We start from the raw sequence: 21,446 nt of genomic DNA, 5'->3' as shown, positions 1-21,446 counted from the left end.
ATTCTCTCTGATCCACTAAAACTTGACTGTCAAGCTCACTCCATGCTAGGAACCAAGCATCTTGCTGTGTCCTAGAAACACAGGACTGACAAGTATTACTGTCCTGGTCCCCAGGGAGCCCCCAATTCCCAGAGAAAGGCTATTAAGGAGTGACACCTGGGTTAGACTTAAAATGGGGGGAGGAGGTTCCAGGGCTGGGGCGGCAGGACTGCAGGTAGGACATGTGTTCTGCTGCAGCCTGGTGAGCTCTATGCTTGCTGTAAGTCAGGCAGAAGGCCCCTTCCTTCTTGAAGATATAACGTCTTAATAACCCTTCACCCCTGTCCCTTGAAACAGGAAAAATGGTTTTGTATGGTGGATACATTCTAATGAGCCAAAAGAAACTGAGACATTTAAGCAGAAATCCCAGGCTTCTCACTTGTTTCTTCAGGAAATGTTATCTTCTAGCAAATCACACAGAGCAGTGTCTAAAGCAATAGTCACATACACATTTCCCATAAGGTAGCCACAAAAAGTCCTATCAACCCATGTACTGAAATATATATGATTTCTGTAGCAACTACTCTGTGAACCTGGGTCACACTGACAGATTTTTACAACAAATCCTTGTTCCTAGAGTTATTGTGACAATGTCATTCTTTGATTATGTAAACATGTCAAACCATGTAGCCAAGTATTCAGTTACACCAGGGGTCAAATCACATCTCTTCTGCACATGATGAAGTTAGCAGTTCATAATGACGACCAAAACACAGCAAGTCGACAACACCAGCGATGTGGAGTCTCCTGACAAACTAGCAGAGTCAAACCCTAAAAGTAATCAGCAGTCACTCTGAATTAAAATGGTTGGGGTTGTGTTTGTGTTAAATCCACCTGCAACGACAGAAAGCTCCGCTAGGTGGAGCTGCATCGAGCTTCACTCTGAACAATTCTTGGTTTCTTTACTCCCCAGTTATTTTAAAGTTATTTAAATTTTGATAGGACTTGCCTATTTACCCTCTCAAAAATTCTAATGTAATAACTGTTCACATGTTTATAAAGCAAGTAATATAAAACAACACAACCACTCAAAAGTTGATAAAAAAAATTACCTCACTCGGAAACCCCAGATCAGTTGGACAGAAAGGAGGAAAAAAAAAAATCTCTCAATTAGGACAAAACCCTCCAGAAGTGTCAGTGCCACAGTCTGAACTCTGATGAGAGATCCCCACCCTGCAGCAAGCCTCAGGTTGTCCCCCGCCTCCACCCGCCCCGCCTTCCAAACCATCACCAATACATTTATTTGAAGAACTAAGGGTCAAATCTTATCAACTTTTAAACTGGGTAGGATAAGACAGACACACTGCTCTGATGAACTTCTGGGCATTCACAACAGCACAGGTAAGTAGATCTGGCACACAGACGACGGGGACAAATTCTAATTAGTTACCTGATCTCCCACTCAGAGGAAAGTGCTCTCTCCCTATCACAGAAGCAGCGCTGAGAAAAACAAAGGAGGAACCCAGCCAAGGCCTCCGAGCACAGGCCTCGACAAGCCGATGCCTGGTGAAGGTGGGTGCCCTGTGTACCCAGCAGGAGAGGGATGCCCCAGCTGAGCTGGGATCTGCGGGTGGGTGTGACCATAAGCCAGCACCCACTCAATGCAGGCCTCCACAGTCACTCTGGTCCTCTACACAAGCACCCAGCGAATTTGGGAAGAAAGGGAATCCTACCTGCGTCCCCAGTCCACCTCCCCTCCTCCCAGGGTAACACAGCTGACCACCCCACTGGGTGCAGGGCCTCCCCCTCCACCTTACTTAGCTTATTCTCACTACTCAGCTCTAGATTCAAATGTCACTCCCACCCTCAAGGAACAAGTTTTGAGCATTAAAAATTAACTACTGGCCTGGCAGGAAGGGGTCTGAGGTGATCCTGCCCACAAATGAGCCACCCTCCCTGAAGCGCAGAGGGAGCCTCCGACTTGTCTCTGACCACAGACTGTGGGGACGGCTGACGGAAAGTCATTCTCCTGGATCAGGCTAGACTGCCTGGCCACTGGTGTTGTGCAGACAGCAACAGGAAACCCAAACCATCACCGAGGACATCCCCCAGACCTCTGCATACACCTGCCAGTCCTCCCCCTCCCCCTTCCCATCTTAGGTTTTAACCTATCACTCCACATCAAGTACAGCCAATTCCTAGAAGTGGAATTCTGCTCGGTCAAAGGACGTGTATGTGTGTTAATTCTGCTAGACCAGTTTGACCATTTATACTCCCCTAGGCAAGGAGTGGGAACGCTGCTTTCCTCCCCTCTTTTCCCACTCCTCGCCCCCTTCAGGCTGACACCAACTAACCTCACATCCCAGTGTGAGCTCTCAACTCACAGGTCAGTCTCCTCACCGTCCTCAAGCTACTCGGGTGAATCTGAAGTCTCCCTGAGAAAGTGGGACCCGACCTACATCCTGGAGGACACGTAGGCTTTGGACAGAGAGTAAGAAGTCCCAGAAGGGCGATGAGAACAGGTAGTGCGCCGGGACAGGAAAGCACAGGACGTAACTAGTGGCAGGCTGGTTTGAGGAAAGGAAGACAATGACTGACAAAGTGGGGCCTCACCTGGAAGGAGTGAGGGCCAGGGGACAGAGCACTGGACTGATGGTCAGAATGCCCACTTCTGGCACCAGCCTAGTGATCATGAGAAAAACTAGCTCACCTGGGCTCCAGCTTCCTCACTTGTAAAACAAGAGAGGTGGGCCCCGAAACCACGCTCTGAAGCTGCAGAAGTGCACGTTCAAAGTGAACTTTAGGGTCAAGGCTAGTGTCAGACAAGCAGGACTGCAATGGTCGAGGGGACAGGCAGGACCTCCTCAGCCCCACAATCCAGTCACCCCACACTGACAAATGGAGGGGTGCCAGGAAACTGCTGAGACAAGCATGGAGACAACTTTCCATGCCAGGACGGCAGACAGGAGAGGATGTGTTGAAGAGCGGAGCCCTGCCCACAGCTCTCACTGCGGCCCCCTCCCCATCACTCACCCAGTCTCTGCGCCCCGTCAGGCAGGGCAACGCTCTGCTTTGGTCACTTTTAGGCTTCAACTTTCACCATCAAAGGCCCCTTGGCCTCTTTTCTAGCAGAAAAATGTGCAAATTTTTTTTTTTTAATGTCAGGTTTGACAATTCCTACGCACCAGTCTTTCTTGAATTATGCACAACTGAGAAAGTGCACTGATGAAAAAGTTGTGACCCAGCGTTCACACCAGCCGAGAGTCAGACACAGCCAAGACGATTGCGGACAGATGAGAGCAAACGGAATGTGTATATCCACACGGGGGAGCGGTACTTAGCCACAAAGAAATACCTGACACCGCTACAATGTGAACTGATCTTAACAACACCACGCAGCAGGCAACCCATGGACACGGAATACCCAGAACAGGCAGATCCCAAGAGACTTTAGAGATCTGTAGTTGCCAAAGTTTGGGGTGAGCAGCCACGGGAAGTGCTAGGGTACGGGCTGTCCTTCTGGGGTGACCAAAAGACCCCTGGACTGGAGAGCATGGACGGCTGAGCATACTGAATACACTGTTACAGAACCACTGCACATTCTAAAGTGGTAAATTTTATATTATGTGAATTCTATCACGATTAAAAAAAACCACACTTCTGCAAATTCAATACAATTTAAAATAAATTTGCATCTACTCTTTTTTTTTTTTTAAGGGGGGTGGTACCAGGGATTGATCTCAGGGGCCCTCAACCACTGAGCCCCATCACCAGCCCTATTTTGTTATTTAGAGACAGGGTCTCACTGAGCTGCTTAGGGCCTTGGCGTTAATGAGGCTGGCTTTGAACTTGAGATCTTTCTGCCTCAGCCTCCCAAGCTGCTGGGATGACAGGCATACGCCAGCATGCCTGGCTGCATCTACTCATTTTTAAAATGTAACTTGGAAAACATGAGCTGTGAACACTGGAAAATAAAACCACACACAAATAGGTGCGTGCAGACTCCCACCCGAGGCTGGTGGACGCAGGCTCTCGGAACCCCTCCACCACTCCAGTTACTAAGGACAGCAGTGACAAGGGCCTGGTGAACTGCACTGCTCACGTGTGACCCTGTGGGGTGATAAGCCTTTACCTCACACGAGGTAATGAAAGCACAATGAGGTCACGCAACCTGCCCAATATAAAATGGTAGAGTCTCAGAACCTCAGGTTGAGGGCGATCTCATTTCAGAATGTCTTAGTGCATCTCCACCGACTCACAGGCACAGGCCACACACCACTCACACAGAGTCATCTGCGGCCTCTGCGTGCGCAAAACTTCCACGAGAGCACCCTCTCGAGCGCTGTCCCTGGGGGTTCTCCAGGCCAGCAGAGCCTTCGCTCCATTCCAGAGGGCACCCTGGGAGGGAAGGAAGAGCCCCAGAGCCTCCGGGCTCTACACAACCTGCCTTATTCCAGTCACTCCACCCACCAGCCATCTTGCCTGAGAACAAGAACAAAGAACTGCTTTTATGCTCCCAGCAAAACCAAAGAGGCGCCCTCACTCTGCTGGTGAACAGCAGGGTCTGCACACCTACAAGCCCCAGGATCGGCTCAGTGCAGCCATTCTGACTGGCCACCACCTCTGAATGCCTCTTCCAGCATACCCCACCGTCCCGAGATGCCACACAGTTCTTGTGACCAACTCTGGGTCAGCCGAATGACTCACTCATTCATTACCCCCAGTTACTGTTCTTCCCCTCAGAACTCCGTCACATAAAGTAAATCATGGCTGGAAAAGATACTGAGAGAAATAAAAGACTGTAAAACAGACACCTCATTTGAACGACCCTCACTTCTAAGGTTTAGAAAAAACCTCTGTATATAACTTCAAAGGTAGAAACAACCTTAAAATTGAAGTAACTTCAAATCACAGGACCACTAAAATTAAAGAAGGTTCCTTCTCAGTATCTGTTCTTCTAAGTAGAGAAGGAACAGGGTCACTGCTGTCAGCTCCAGTGATTTCTGAGAAAAGGTCAGAAACCTTTAAGTTTACCATTAAATTTCAACAGCAAAACCAGACATTCGTTTGGTTTATTTCTGTTTGTGTTTATTTCTGTTCAGCTGACAACACTACTCAGGTTCAGAGAATAAACGCAAAAATAGAAAAGGAAGGTGATGCTGGCTGAACCTATTGTGCTTGGCCATGACAAACCAGGGCTGCTGCTTCCCCACAGCTCTGGCTCTCTGGACTAGCAGTGAGGGACTCACTGGTTGTCTTCATATGCAAAAAATCTTAAATGTGTCCTGCAAATCCACCTGGCACTTGGCATGCTACAAAATAAGATATATCGGAGTTAATATTCACAAAACCTCAGCAATAAAATATGAGGGTCTTAATTTGGCATGGGGATTATTTTTAATGGCAAAAACTTAAATCAAGCCTAAAGAACCAACAATCAAAACAGAAAGCTAAACAAGTATTAAATTAAGCTATTGCACATAAAAAAACATTTTCCACAAATATTAACTTTAGCTTTGGCTCAATTACTAAAAACTTACATGTAAGTTACATTTTTTGCCTTCTTAATCACACTTGAAACGTATGAAGGACTCATGTTAAAGAAACTCAAAGGGAGGGTGGGGAAGGGGCCCAGGAGAAGGAAAGACGGTGGGATGAGATGGACACCATTACCCTAGGTACATGTATGACTGCACGATAGTGTGATTCTACTTTGTGCACAATCAGATAAGTGAAAAATTGTGCACCATTTGTGTACAATGAATCGAAGAGCTCTCTGCTATCATGTGTAACTGATCAAAACAAATAAAAAATAAAAAAAGAAACTCAAGAGAGAACACTTCTGTAAACAATGTTTTTTCAATAAAAACACACACCTGTGTACACCAGCTATACTGTAATTTCTTAAAATGGATCACTTGCACAGAGGCAAGATACACACAGAAACAAGTCGCCTTCTCTCACTCTGAATCTCTTTGCTGAGGCTGAGCTCCAGGCTTATTTCAGTGTGCAAATACAGGTCATAAAGGAAAGAAAGAAAATCACTTTTACATGTAAATTGGGATACACTTAAATGTCATCAAGTGGCATTTTACTTACTGCTGGTTCAACTTGACTTCGATCTGCAATATCTATGTGGACAATTTCGACAGTTTTCCATGTGTTTGGATCCAAACTGTGTACCTATAAACAACAAAGAGAAATGAAACAACAAAATCTAGATTAGTCTTGTTAGGTAAAACTATCACACTTACATGTATAACCTCCATCTTGAATCTTGGAATACATTATGGGGAATGAAAAAAATGCAAATTACCCATCATATTAGCTGTCTGATCTTGAGGGATCTAGGAATTATTACAGCCTTAAGCACCCCCAAATAAGGGGGGGACACCAACACATGAAAGAAATCTGTCAATGTCACCTGGTGGTAGTTCTCATCTGACCTGTGTTAAAACAACAAAGTCTTGAAAGCTGTAGGTCACGTGCTAACATAAGGAGTCTCAGAATCAAGCTCCAGGCCGCACTCCAAAACCTCTCCTGAATTTGCTATACCCAAAAGGGTTCATTTTCAGTATGATGTTGACTCCTCTATGCTTTATTGCTGGTCTTTTATTTCTGAAACTTCATGAATCAATTAAGGATTGTTTAAGAACTGCCAACAGATACACCCACTTGAGAGCTGAAAATGGCAGACTAACTAACCCACACATGAATTAAAACACACCAAACTATCTCATCTAAACTCTAAATTTTAGAGAATTACTATGAAATGTCAAATGATCATTTGAAAGAAAACGAAAGTACTACAAATTAAAATTCAAAAGGTCTATTAGAAGGCATCAATTACAAAAGAGCACAGTCCTTAGAACAATAAGAATAGAATTTACCACAATCGTTACCACTAACAGTATATCCTATGATTGGAATGGTAGTTCTCAAACTTGGGTGTACATCAAAAAACCGACTCCTGGATCCCACTCTAGAGCTTGGGATCCAGGAGCTCTAGGGTGGGGACTGAGTATCTGCATTCCTAATGAGTTCCCAGATGCTGCTGCTGGCCCAGGGGCCACACATTGCCAGTGCATCCACCAAGGATGCCAGATGCCCTTTCACATTTCCCAACAAGCCTTAAGAATCATGTCTCTGAGTCCAAGATGATGTTCTTTTTTTTTTTTGGTGCTGGAGATTGAACTCGGGGCACTGGACCACTGAGCCACACGCCCCAGCCCTATTTTGTATTTTATTTAGAGGCAGGGTCTCACTGAAGTTGCTTAGCTCCTTGCTAAGTTGCTGAGGCTGGCTTTGAACTCCTGCCCTAGCCTCCTAAGCCGCTGGGATTACAGGCATGTACCATATGTCCCGTCCTAGCTGATTCTTGAAGCTTGCTTTGGGGATAAATGTGCATCAACTTATAACAAACCAGAAGCTTGTCAACATTTTTGTAAATTATTCAAAGAACCTTCCCCCTCCTGACTTCTGGTCATTTCTCTGACATCAACCAACCCATACTCCAGTAAAGTGGGTAGGAGGTGAAAATCAAAGCAATCATTCCGTTATGCTAGAGCAACTCTGGCAAGTACACAGAGATGAAGGCATTCTACACTAATGGTTAAAACTGGGTTGGGGGATTATCAATAAACTTTGATGATCCACTCTCTCCCCATTCCAGACAGTGTCATGGCAAGAGACTGACAAGGAAAGCCCCCTCTGTTTCTGGTTGGTTGCTTGCTTGCCTCACCTAAATTTGACACGGTCTGATGCGGCCAGCGACTAGTCTGATGCAGGTAACTTCACTTTGTTGACGACAGAATACACTAGACACAGTAATTCCCTTTCCAGGGGTTTCTGCGCTGAAAGTGAGGAGCAGCAACTTAATGTTTTTTTCTTGTTTTTCTTTTATCTAGAACTATTTGTTCTAGTTGGCCCTAGGTGACAGTGGAGTACACAAATGGAGCACAGCTTCTCCTTCCTCTGGCTGCACAGGGTGCAGTCACTCCAGCAGTGTGGCCATCCATGTACATGGGGTGATAATGCCTGTCTCAGGCTACCCTCCTCCCAGCCCTCACAACTTACGTTGTCTGATGTTCCCAAGTCTGGTTTGTGCCATGTCTCAATTTTAATGAAGAAATCATCTTTCATATATTCATTCTGTAGAAAACACAAGAGGAAAGTGACATGATGTTTCACCAGTTCTCCGGAGCTTGTGTACACAGGAGCCTTTACCAGCACCAGCACCATATCATGCTTTGACTCTACCAAGAGACCTACCTCAAGTGACTAACGATCATTAGCTACTGATCTTTACAGACTTGTCAAGCAAACTAAATGCTGCATGCTTCTAAATAATGTAAGCAGTCCTACTTGTCACATAGCTTATAGGGCTAACATAATAATATAGTAAATGCAGCTGTGAGGTTTGGTCAGTAAATCTGGCACTAAAAGGAGGCAGCAAAAGCAAAATGAAATCAATAGGGAGATCTGAAGACAAGACTGGAAAGAGCCCATTAGCCCTGGGGACATATGGTGGAGCAGGACTGGGGGGCGGGGAGCCATGAAGCAATGGGTAGTTTTAGTTTAAAAACAAAAACAAGATAATTACCAAAAAATTAAAAATTACAATATGGACTAAATAAAGATAAGAGAATGGAACACAAAAAAAGTTTTACTCACCGTTACAACTGAGGCACAATGGAGAGGCAGGCAATGAAACAGGAAAAATTTCAGAATATTAATTGGAGTCAAAACAATCTATCCCAATATTTTATGCCACAAAGACTAAACTACCTGAAAACACAGAACATTTAGTAGCTTATGTTTTCAAAATACAGTTTGTACACAAGTGACACCATAGGATACCTTAGATTATGAGGTCCAAATAAAATATGGAGACTAATGTAACTTTAAAATAATGCTGGGGCTGGGGCTCAGGGGTAGAGCACTTGCCCAGCACTGGATTAGATTCTTAGCACCACATAAAATAAATAAAATAAAGATCCATTGACAACTAAGATAAATTTTGAAGAAATAAAATAAAGCTTAAAATAATAATGTCACAAGAGCAAAACACTATAGAGTTAATTTAGCAAATGACAGCAGCTGTTTCAGAAGTCTGTCATCTCCCTCTCCTGTCACGTGGCAACGTACATAAACTACTGTTGAAAGTCCACCAAGCAGAACTTCTGAGTATGGGTGAGCTTTCTCTAGGATCTCAAAGTATGCATCTGCTCACCCTAGAGCCAGCACAGTCAGCAAGGACATCAGTGTGACTGTCATCTGGGAGTAAACCCCATGCCCTTCACAAGGTAGCCACTCTCCTGCCATCACTCAAACAACCCTTCTCAGAGACCCGGGCACTGGGAGTCCTCGCTCCTCCTCCTCAGCGCAGAGGGGTGAAGTGCTGCTGGGGACGAGGCTTACTTGTCCTGCAGTAGGGGTAGGCATTCCAGGCTTTCTCGTGAAACACCAAGGAGCCCTCAGGAGCAATCATCCTCACGAAGGTGGGAACTTTGCTGTAAGGAGAGAGAGATTGAGAATGGATGTATTTTCACTTCGGTCATTAACTTTTTTGTACCAAAAAATACTTTTATTAAATCTGATCATTACTCTAGATTAATCGGGTAGAAAATTAACATAAAAGTAACAAAATGATTGAGAAAGTTGAATTATATAGAGGGATTCTGTTGTTTTTAAATTTTTAAATAGAAGGAATTCTTTCTTGGAGTTTTTAAATTATTCCCCTGGTATGAAATCTGAGAGTTAACCAAGCTGCCCTAGCTACACATTACTACAACACAAAATTCTCATGTAGTAAAACTATATTATGCTAGTTCCTGAAACACAAAAAGCCCCAGAATAAGAGAATAAATATCTCTAAATAAAAGTCTAATATATTTTATAGAAAAGGCCTGACAAACAGTGACAATGGGAAAGATCACACAGAAAATGAGAAATCCAAACATAATCAATTATAAAATCCTATAGGCTTCACAGGTGACTGTCACTTGCTGCCTATAGTATGAAAAGGGCTGCATACATGACTAGCACCCACCAAGCTTATGCAACTTCCTCACAGGAGCAGTCCCAAAAGACAGACAAAGGACATCCACCAACATATCACCAACAGCAAACACTGCCCACAGGGCTGGGTCGATACCCAGCATCACAAGTCCGTGCATGCCCCCAACACACACACACACACACACACACACACACACACACACACTCTCTCTCTCTCTCTCTCTCTCTCTCTCCTCCAAGTAGCTGGGGGTGTAGCTTGGTGATGGAGCACCTGCCTAGAAAATGCTATTAACAAATGGAAAAATCAGTTACCAGTCTTCAAAGAAATGCAAACAAAATGATCATTTGTTTTGACTGGAGCCTTCTGTAAGGAGAGGAGCTTCACCACAAAAGGTTTTCACACATACTTGACTCAAATCTTGACATCACTGAGAAGCTCCAAGATGACCTGGGCTATTACTGGCTTCTCTGAATGTCTCACGTATTAGTGGGGTTCACATTACCTACTGTGCAGGTTCTGAGAAGGTTCAATCAGACAGCATCTGTAATGGATTCAGCACACTGTGCAGTACAATGAGAGCACAAATAATGGTAGTCAACAATTTTAACTATGATCTGCCATGAAGCAAATCACACCTTTACTCATTTAAATCATCCAATAACAATGTGAGGTAATTCATCACTTCAGATAATCAGCACGTAAGAGGCTAAATATCTATAAATCAAAACTATATCCTCCAACTTCAAGCACTATAAACACATATTTCCACATAGCTGTTTCTCTGAGAAATTTCTTCAACTAAAAGAACAAACTCAGAAGACCTGGCATCCAGCAAGGACTTCTGGCCTATAATAAGATTAAGCAGCCGGCCAGAACTATTCTTCTGTTGAATTTTGGAGGTTAAGCAAGGTAAATGGTGAGAAACACACCAGCCAGAGAGCTAAGCGCCAACAGAAGAGGCAGTGCAGACAACCCTCCTTGGAGCCCTCAGATTTCAGGCTCGAGGTACTACAAACAGGTACACAGCTTGGGGCTTTCACCTATTCTGGCACATTAACTCAGGAAAAGAAAAACTAATGTACTATTACATATGACAGTTCAACTGAGATTCCAAGGGCATAAAGAGGTTTACATGTGCCGTCACGGACTTCAAAGATAATAACAGAGCATTAACTCTTTGATCATTGATTCTTTGCAAATCGTGGGATGATTCAAACTTCAGAAATACAAAGCCAGGATAACTGAACATAGTATTACCTTAAAAGTCCAAGAACATCTAGTACAAAAATCTCACATTGCTGAAGAGCTAAAATCAATAGTCCTTTAAATATGGGTGAGACTTAACCAAAGTATACTGCAGCACATACAATTAACCAAAGGCGAGCTACGAGATTACCAGTTTGTCTGAGAGTGGGACAAATACCTATCAGTAATTCAGCTGGTCAACTTAGAAAAGACAGACCAAAACCAGCTATGAAACACATAGCCACCTAGCTCAGAAACACTTTTAACTTCCCTAGAGTGGCCAATAGTGACAATCTTTAAATACTCATAAAATGTTCTAAAATCTGTTGACTCGAATAGAAAAACAAAGTGGCAGCCATTACACAGGCTGTCAAGAACCACATCTACAAGAGGTGGCACTACTTCTCCATCTGCGTCCCAACTGCCCACTCTACTCTCCAGGACCCTCCCCCCCGATGTGAATTCCAACAATTCATTTTTTGTTTGTTTCTTTTGATTTATTTAATAAGGTCCAAATCTTTGAGCTGGTTTTGTTTCAAATTTACTGTCTCTTCTACATGTAACATAAGAACATTGACACTGCTCCTAATGAATCCAAGGAACTGGCTGACCTTGAGGGACATGCACAAATGAAGTAAATAAGATTCTACTTTAAAGAGGAGCAATTGTCAATAATGGCAACCTTGAGGGTTTCGAACAAGGCAATTCAGGTGTGCCATTTATATATAATTAAAAGCATGTACATAATTTTTCCATCAGGAGGTCACTTTAATAAAATGCAGGAAATGCTGCTTAGAGGGCCTCAGAAAAGGGAAAATACTGAATGAATTTACAAAATGAGCTAGGCCTTCAAAATAGAGCACAGGAAAAGGACATTCCTTCGTATGTTCTCCCCAAACTATTCATGAAATGCTATTCTCCCACAACAAGCCAATGTTCCCAACTTGGTTTCAAGGTAACTTCGACCAGATCTCAGCTGTTAAGGTAAGAACTACCCACAGCAGAATGCCCAAAGCTCGACGGCCCCTCCTCCTCCCCACTCTAAATGCACTTTAAAGATGTTTAATTTCATGGTAAAATCCTACCACAGAATCTTATTCAATTATGTTGAAAGGAGATAGTATTAAGATCTCAGGGCTGGGCATGGTGGCACACAAGGCTGAGGCAGGAAGATGGCAAGTTCAAAGCCAGCCTCAGCAAGTTAGCAAGGAACTAAGCAATTTAACAAGACCCTGTCTCTAATTAAAATATTAAAAAGGATTGAGGATGTGGCTCAGTGGTTAAGCACCCCTGGGTTCAATCCCTGGTACCTAAATTAATAAATAAATATATATAAAATAACAATAAATCTCACCTTAATAATGGTTGTAAAGCTGTTTGTTTTGAAGCAAGGCAACTTTGTTACAGCAGTACAGGAAAAGAAAGGTTTAAAAGACACATAACAAATCACTATCATGTAACTTCTGATCTTGAAGTATTCCTTTTTAAGTTCTGATTCCTGAGATAAATACTTTGGCAAATCATTTCAAACAGCATTTTTCCCCTGAAAAATTTATATCTACCTATAAATAGCCTAACCACTGAAAAGTTCTATTTCTTATCCTTCTCCGTCCTATGGGAAGAATTAAGACCAAATTACTATGCCATAAATAAAGCAATTAATCTTTCACTTTGTAATCTACTGAAAGAGATCTTAAACACACTGAGCATGTCACTCATTTACCCATACAAGTGTTTACTGAGTGTGCACGGTGCCGGGAGCTGTGCCAATACGGCTGAATAAACAGGGATCAGTCCTTACCTTCCAGGGAAGGAGGCAGAAAACAAACTCTAGACAACAAAAGGCAAAGAGAACTATCAGTCTCCTGCAGTGCAGTGAAATGAGGAAGAGTCAGCAAGGGAGGGCCCTCCGAAGGAGTGACGGGACAATGGTCACCAGAGGGAACGGATGCAGAGAAACAAAATGGCCAATCCTATGATAGCACAAGACTTGGCCTGCTAGAGCCACTGAGGCCTCTAGCATGGCTGCACTGTGGTGACCAAAAGAGCGGAGACAAGATGAAGACGAGGCTGGCTAATGAGGTGGGAAGCCGGCAGATCACATGGGGCCCAGCCCACCTGATGGCCCAGAGTCTGGATTCTGTTCTCTGTAAGGTGGGAAGCCAGTGAGGACACCAAGAAGGGAAATGACACAACCTGCTTTTAAGTTCTGAGATCCTTCTGGATTTGTGAGGAACATTAATTAGAACAAGCAAGAATGAATGGTGGTCAAAATTAACTCAAAATGGATAACAACCTAAATGTAAATGGAAAATAAAATTCTTCCCAAAAAACCATAGATGTAAATCTTCATAATCTCTGGAATAAGTAATATTTATAATTGACACTAAAACATGAACAATAAAAGATAAAAAAAAAAACCCAATAAAGTGAATTCAACAAAATTAAAAACATTTAAAGCTTTTAAAGATACTGTCAAGGTCTGGGGTTGTGGCTCAATGGCAGAGCGCTTGCCTAGTACATGTGAGGGACTGGGTTCAATCCTAGGCACCTAATAATAATAAATAAAATAATAAAATAAATAAATAGAATAATAAAAGAAATACATAAAATAGAGGTATTGTGTCCATCTGTTACAAAAAAGTAAAAATAAAAAGATACTGTCAAAGAAGTAAAAGACACCCCATAAAACAGAGGAAAAAAAACCACAAATCCTATATCCATTAGATATTAGTATCCAAAATATATAAAGAACTCTTACAATTCAGAAACAAAGAAACTCAAGTCAAACACAGGCCAAAGATTTCAACAGAGAGTTCTTCAAAGACATACAAATAACCAAAGTGCACAAAGATGATGCTCAATATCATTAATCATGAGGAAAATGCAACTCAAATCAAGTAAGGTACCATTTCTCCTCCCTCCCCCCACCAAACAGAGGGCTATAATCACACAGATAATAACAAGTGTTGGTGAGGTTATGGAGAAAATGGAATCTTGTATCCTCCTGGTGGGAATGTAAAATGGTGCAGCTGCTTTGGAAAACAATTTGGTAGTTCCTCAAAAGGTCAACCATACTTATATGACCATCTTATGACCCTCCACTCCACTTGCTGGTTCTCTACCCTGGAGAAATGAAAACACGTTCACACAAAAAACTATGTCCAGGGCTGGGGCTGGGGCTGAGTGGTTGAGCACTTGCCTGGCATGTGTGAGGCCCTGGGTTCAATTTTCAGCACTGCACATAAATACACGAACAAAATAAAGGTCCATCAACATGTAAAATAATAATTTAAAAAAACATGTACAAATATTCACAGCATTATTCAGAATAGACAAAAAGTAAAAACAACCCAGATGTCCAACACAAACAAAATGTGGTATTTTTACACAATGGAATATTATTGGCAACAAAAACGGTAGCACTGATACGTGCTTTAACATGGATGAGCCTCAACAGCGTGCTAAGAAGAAGCCGACCACAAAAGGCACCTCTGTGGACAGGGACTGGGGCCAGGAGCCAGAGGAAGGGGTAATAGACAGCGCCTACAAACAGCAACAGGGTTTCTTTTTCTTTTTACAGTGTAGAAGATATTCTCAGATAGAAATGGTAGTTGCACAATTCTGTAAACACCACTGAGCCCTTTGAAAGGATGAGTTTTATGGCAGTAAATTATCTCTGTATTTTTAAAAACCCAAATGAAAACGAGCAAAATGGATGTCTACACAGCAGTCTGGAGACGAAGGGAGGGGTCGAGAGAGAGGTGACGGTGACGGTGACTTATGTATGTCAGAGCAGCAATGGAGATGGAGGAAGAAGAAAAAAGAGAGCATAAGGGAAAAAAAAGAAAAATGGTTTAAAATCTGAATTTGTGGAAAAGGAATAAATGGAGATTAAAAAACAAAAACAAGGTATCTTTCACCTAATAAGAGAAGAATAGTAATGAAAAAGGAGATAAACCATGAAGAGGAAAAAACATAATTCAGAAAATATTTCTGATGTCCTTCTGGAATAGAATTACTCTCAATTTGGAAAACTTCCCACTATGTGACACATGAAGAGACCCAACTACATACAAAGAAAAAATGACATGCCCACAATGACTGACGTTTGACTCAGGAATTAATTGATTATTTATTGACTCGTTACTTGTACAATATGTTCTCTGAATGTGAAGCATCGTCCACATTTATATTTTCTGGCGACTTAAACTTCTCCTTTTTAAACATAACTTAAGTTCCTGGAAAATGATTACTTTTTGCTTACAAAAATGAACTCTTACCTTGAATAAACATGAAATTTTAAAATGACTTTCAACAAAACCCCTGCTGTTTTAACTTCTAGAAAACGGGGCCATTCTAGAGCTGACAAAGCTTTACAATCTATCATCCAGGACTGACTGACGGTGGTGATGGCATAATGCTTACAAGAACTGAAAAAGAACAAAGCTTTCCCCAAGAAGTGACAAACTAACAAAAAGAACAAAAAGGACAGATCAGTGTGTTTGTACAATGAAGTCTCGGGACAGCTGAGCTTTCCCTCTTAACCATTTCAAAAGCTACAACACATTTCGTTGTTCTGCTTCAAATTTCTTTGCCTAGCCAGGTGTGTTGGTGCACGCCTGTAATCCCAGAAACTCTAGAGGCTGAAGCAGGAGGATCACAAGTTCAAGGCCAGTCTCAGCAATTTAGCAAAGCCATAAGCAATTTAGGAAGTCCTGTCTCAAAATAAAAAATAAAAAAAGGACTAGAGATGTGGCTCAGCAGTTAAGCATCCCGGCTCAATCCCTGGTCAAAAAAAAAAAAAAAACAAACAACTTTGCCCACTAAATTGCCTTCCTTCACCATCACCTACTATAGAAAGTCTGTACTAAACAAGGAAAGATACTCAACACTGTCGTAGAAAATGAGGTCCAAGACAAATAATGGAAATATATGACCAGGTGTCAAAATGAGTGGAAGGAACAAAAAGTGATGAGTTGAGGGAAGAAAGGTTAATATAGCACATGAATAGAATTCAAGAGGCCAAATGCCTCTGCACACAAAAAGGCCCAACATTAAAAAAAAAAAAAAAAAGTGTGAAGGACTGAACAAACTGAGGCTGGGGGGAGGCAGGTGGCACTGAACAACTGACAGGTTACTTCCAGAGGACAGCAAAGAGACTGACCTGCTTAGAAATAAGGATTTTTGTTCTGAATGGAGGTGTAACAACTAAGGTCACTTGAATAATCCTGTCGACCTTGCTAAGTTTATTTTGGAGGACTTTAGACTTAAAGGCTTGTGAGAAATGAGATATGGTGGAACCTGAGATTCCAGAAGATTGCTCCATGGAGCCCCATGGCACTCACTTCAGGAATGGGAAAATATGCAGACTCTCTCTGGGGATCAGAAGCAAAGCAAAATGGTTAAGAGGGCAGGCTCCAGATCACAGCTGAGATTCCCGTCCTCTGCCTGCTACCAAAACAGCAGTGAGATGGGGCCAGTGATGAAGTTTCTGGGAAAACAGACTTATAAAATGTCCCTTGTCGAGTCACTACTTTGGGGGTTAGACACCTTGTGCCAAGACTGTTTCTCAATCTTCTGGTTGAGATCAAGTATACACACTTTACCAAGTAGTGTTCTGCTAGTGGGAAAGCACACTAGCCAGGGAATTCGGAGACTTTGGTTATTATGAGTAAAGTGAACCTCAGAATTCCAAGCACCCCAAGTGTAAAATGAGGTGCCGATAGCCTCAGCCAAACTGAGAAATGTCACTGATGATGTTACACGGGACAGTGCACAAAGTGTGGGTCAACTAATGGGATCAATGCTGGGAAAGAAACACATCCTGAAGACACAAACCTTCAGTCTCCCAGGAAGAGAGCTCCATTAAGTCTCCAGAGAGGGTGGGTGCACCTTTAGAACGCTAACCTCATGCCCCTGAGGAAACTAAGGGGATGTGCCACCAGCCTTGCTCTGGGTCGGGGTTGTCTTGCAGTACAGCAAAGGCCTCAGCTCCTATTGCTAAATTAGGTGTTCTGAAATGAGAAAGAAATTTGTCCTTCCACAATATAGTTGTCCTGTGTCCAATGTGCCTTCAATGTGAACTTAGGAATTTGAATACCAGCATCTGATAGTCCTGGCCCCAACAGCCATCCTCCCTCTCAGGCTGACCATCAATCCCTGACTTGTCTTATCAATGGGTAGGATGCTGGCCCTTTCTCATTCTTACCTGAGTGGATGCTCCCTTCCCTGTCCTGTCTCCCACCTCTCTGTGCCTCCATGCTCAGCTGCCACCTGTGCCACACAGTCTCTCCACCCAATCTGTTCCCCTGTTCCTTTTCATGGGAGACCTGGGTTCTGGTCTTGTTGTCAGACACCCAAGACTGCCACTTCAATCAAAAAATCACCATCTTGCCACTTATTGGCAATGTGACTGTGGGTAAACATGTGCCTTGGTGTCTGTTATCTACAATATGTGCACAGCCTTTTTCACAGGACCATAATGATGGGTAGGAAATAAGTGTGGGGAAAGGGTAAAACTAAAGGGTGCTTGGAATGATGTTAGCTTCCTTCTAGGATTGAAGAAGCTGTTCCAAAAGCCCAAGTGTGCAGGCAGGCTGGCCTCCAGGGAGCCAAGACTTTATTTAATCCACTAAAAGCCTAAAAGGAATTTTGAACCTCAGGCCCAAATAAGCTCTTAAGTAAGAATATCTTACTGACCATATTTATAGGCCTCTTCAACTAGACAGAGTTATTATTTATGGCTGTAGTGCTACCTAAATCAGATGTTTCAGAAGTGGTATTTAACAGTCTTTCTCTTTCTCATAAAAAAAAAAATATCACAAAAGAGTAAGAATGTTTTTAAATCATCCACATCCTACAATCAACCGATAATCTTTCTTTTCATCTTAATAAATCTTTCTAGGCTTTTTTCAGATTAGTTTTTTAAAAATGTGAAATGTATTATATATACATGCATTATTTAGCAACTGACCATATGATAATGTGGCAAGCATTTCCAACAATCAAACTCTTACTATTTCAACCAGAGGATATCAGGAATCTGTTTCAACCTATCTTATTTACATGGAACGCTGATTTTAAAAGGTCTCACAGCCGGGTGCACTGCTGCATGGCCTGCTATCCCAGTGCTTGTGAGGCTGAGAAAAGAGGAGGATGGCAAGTTCAAAGCCAGCCCCAGCCACTTAGTGAGGCCCTAAGCAACTTAGTGAGACTCTATCTCGAAGTAAAAAATAAAAAAGGGCTGGGGTCGTGGCTCAGTGGTAAAGCACACCTGGGTTCAATCCCTGTTATCACAACAAAACAAAACAAAAGGATATCACAGACTAATAGAGAGCTTATATACTTTTTGGTTCATTTTACAATTACCAGAAAGAGTCCAACATTTATAAAAGGAACTCTAATGTGTCAAAAGAAATCAATTAATGTGTGAATTAAAACTTTAGAAAAGTAAAGCTAAGTATGTATAAGCAACACTATCATCATTAATCATCATTAAACTGTGCCATATGGAATACCCAAATATTCTGTCAAGAGACACTTCTTTAGATATTTGTTGCTAACAAATTTAAAGACACCATAAGTCAATCTCTGGATAACTGATTGATCAGTCACCAACTTCACTATTTCTCAGGTCAAACCTGCAACAGAAACAAAGAAATGCTGTATTCTATCAGAAAATAATGATAAAATTTAAGATCTATAAAGTGATAGCCTATTTTATATTCATGCATCATCATAAACCAATCTGTAGAGTTAAACTGAGAAAATAAGAAAAATACTAATCACCACAGTTCATCCACACTGCATGGAACTCTACGAAACAAGAGCATAATTTACTGGACTATGAAGAAAATAAAAGCAAGAAGAAAGCAGAAATTGCCTCCTGTTCTTAATAACCTGGGAGATGACTGACAGAAGGGACTTTTAAAAGCCACTACTCATCTTTGGCTCTTGGGTGCCTTTGGCTCTGACATGCCTTTCTATTTTAAAATATTTATGGCAAAGATAGAGATTCGACTACCAAATTTAGGAAAATGTGCAAAAGAACTTGGATAAACCAAAACAACAATGGACAGTCAAGTTATACGAGAAATCCAACTGGTCAGTTACAACGAAGACTTTTGCCCTCACTATGAAGAGATTCAAACTTAAATAAGAGGCTAATTTCTGTGTATAAAATTGGTAAAAATTTAAAAAGAATAATATGAAAAATGAAAAGTAGCAAACTCTTGGAAGGGCAATTTGGCAGTAATGTCAAATTTTACAATGAATATGCCCTCCCAGAAATCCAACTTTCACAAATTTCTCTTAGACAATAGTAATCTAAGACATAAGACTTATGTACAACAAGGTTCACTCAACAGAAACATCATTTTTTTTTTTTAAGAGAGAGTGAGAGAGGAGAGAGAGAGAGAGAAATAATTTTTAATATTTATTTTTTAGTTCTCGGCGGACACAACATCTTTGTTGGTATGTGGTGCTGAGGATCGAACCCGGGTCGCACGCATACCAGGCGAGCGCGCTACCGCTTGAGCCACATCCCCAGCCCAGAAACATCATTTTTAAGACACAAAAAGTAATACCTAAAAGACTCTGTAACATAAAGAATGGTTACGTAAACTATCGCATGCCCATGCTAAAAAATGTTACTCGACTTTAAAAAGAATCACATGGATATGAATTAAAAACATGGAGGATGTCTGTTTATGACCTGTTATTACACAAAAGATAAAGCAATCCGTCCAGTATGAATCTTCTCATTTTAGCAGAAAACTAAAGCTGATAAGAATTATACACATACACACACTTATTTTTAAAAATATCTTTGAGTAAGTACAGAAAAAATGATCTAGAAAGATAAACCCTTAAACCACTCACTGCTAGTGTTCTTTTCTGTGGGTATGGATATTTGATACAAGGGCTAGGGACCAAGTTGTCTTAAAGTTCTCTTTGTTGTTTCAATTTTTGTTATAAACAAAGGAAATTGTTTTTACAACTTAAAAATAACCAATAAGGAAGAAATTCTCTCAAGAAATTAAAATGCAACACATTGTCACATTGAAATAAGAAATGTACCTCAGCATGTCTTCTAGTAAGATAGGTAGTTTTTACATAAGCTGGGTACTTATGGCCTACTGACTTAATGACTGAGCATGGAAGATGAATACCCCACTTACCTTTTCAGGTGATATATTTTGTGTGTATACTGTCCCTTTTCGCCATCCTTCTCATAAGGTTCATTCTTTAAGACTTCAATTCCTTCTCCACCACCAGTCTCATTCTTACTAGCTTCTGCAACAGAGTACAGCTGCCCAACCTGATACTAAAATGTAAAAGAGCACAGATTTTCACTAAAAAATACAGAAATGTCCTATAGTAAAACCTTAATAGAGAAGACAGAGAAAAGTATATCCAAACCATGCAGCACGTGATCTACATGAAAATACAACCCAAGCCGGAAATTAACATTTAAAAAAAGACAAACAGCAGGTGATCATATAGCTTTCAGTATTTATATATTTTATAGGATTTCCATTATTCAAAAAATGCCAGTTATAAATATTTTGTGGCTTTAATACATACTATCCATTTATGCAGAAAATTTCTTGACACTCTGTTCAACTTTTGAAAAAAAAATTTTTTTTGTAAGTTCCAAAGCATTTTTACTTCTATTGTATTAAATTAAATAATAAATTAAATACAATTAAATTATTGTATTAACTTCATGAAATTCTGAGGAAAGTATGGCAGGAACATAACTGTCACTGTGTCAATTAAAGCTGAGCAACCAGAATACTGTTCTCAATAAAAAGGAGGGTACAAAGTTTAATAACAAACGCTTGAAGAGTCAAAGTACAATGGGGGTCCAAATTTTAGAACTCTTGTTTTTATTTTTCCTCATGACTTACGTATGACATCCCAATTTGGCCCTTGCTCAACTAAACAGTACTGGATACCCGGAATCGGAACTTTAAAACAAAGTCTTCGAGTAAACAGGAACTGCTTTAAAAATATCATAAATATATGAGTATTACCATAAAAGGCAGTAACTTGCTGACAAGTTTTTCATTAGTGAACCTCAATTCTCAGTGACCTGCACCTACATTTGTGAGGAAACAGCACTGTCCTCTGTCACTATCAATTCTCATAAGCAACAAAAAGCAAAGTTCTCATGGTTTAACTTGTTCTAGTGATG

General features: G+C 41.3%; 1 protein-coding gene across 1 annotated transcript in view; it reads right to left on the bottom strand.

The window, feature by feature from the left end:
- Positions 1 to 21,446, bottom strand: part of Pitpnb (phosphatidylinositol transfer protein beta) — a 63,294-nt gene that overhangs the window by 34,663 nt on the left and 7,185 nt on the right. The window contains exons 3-7 of the mRNA XM_026412196.2: positions 20,428 to 20,573; positions 9,400 to 9,491; positions 8,653 to 8,660; positions 8,056 to 8,130; positions 6,079 to 6,162 (exon numbers count right to left, since the gene is read on the bottom strand). Coding sequence (XP_026267981.1) covers positions 6,079 to 6,162; positions 8,056 to 8,130; positions 8,653 to 8,660; positions 9,400 to 9,491; positions 20,428 to 20,573 — 405 coding nt within the window. The remainder of the gene's footprint in view (positions 1 to 6,078; positions 6,163 to 8,055; positions 8,131 to 8,652; positions 8,661 to 9,399; positions 9,492 to 20,427; positions 20,574 to 21,446) is intronic.

Source organism: Urocitellus parryii, chromosome 3 (assembly GCF_045843805.1).
Source record: "Urocitellus parryii isolate mUroPar1 chromosome 3, mUroPar1.hap1, whole genome shotgun sequence".
NCBI lineage: Eukaryota > Metazoa > Chordata > Mammalia > Rodentia > Sciuridae > Urocitellus > Urocitellus parryii.
The sequence above is the reverse complement of the archived record's forward strand: the minus strand, read 5'-3'. Positions and strand labels throughout refer to the sequence as shown.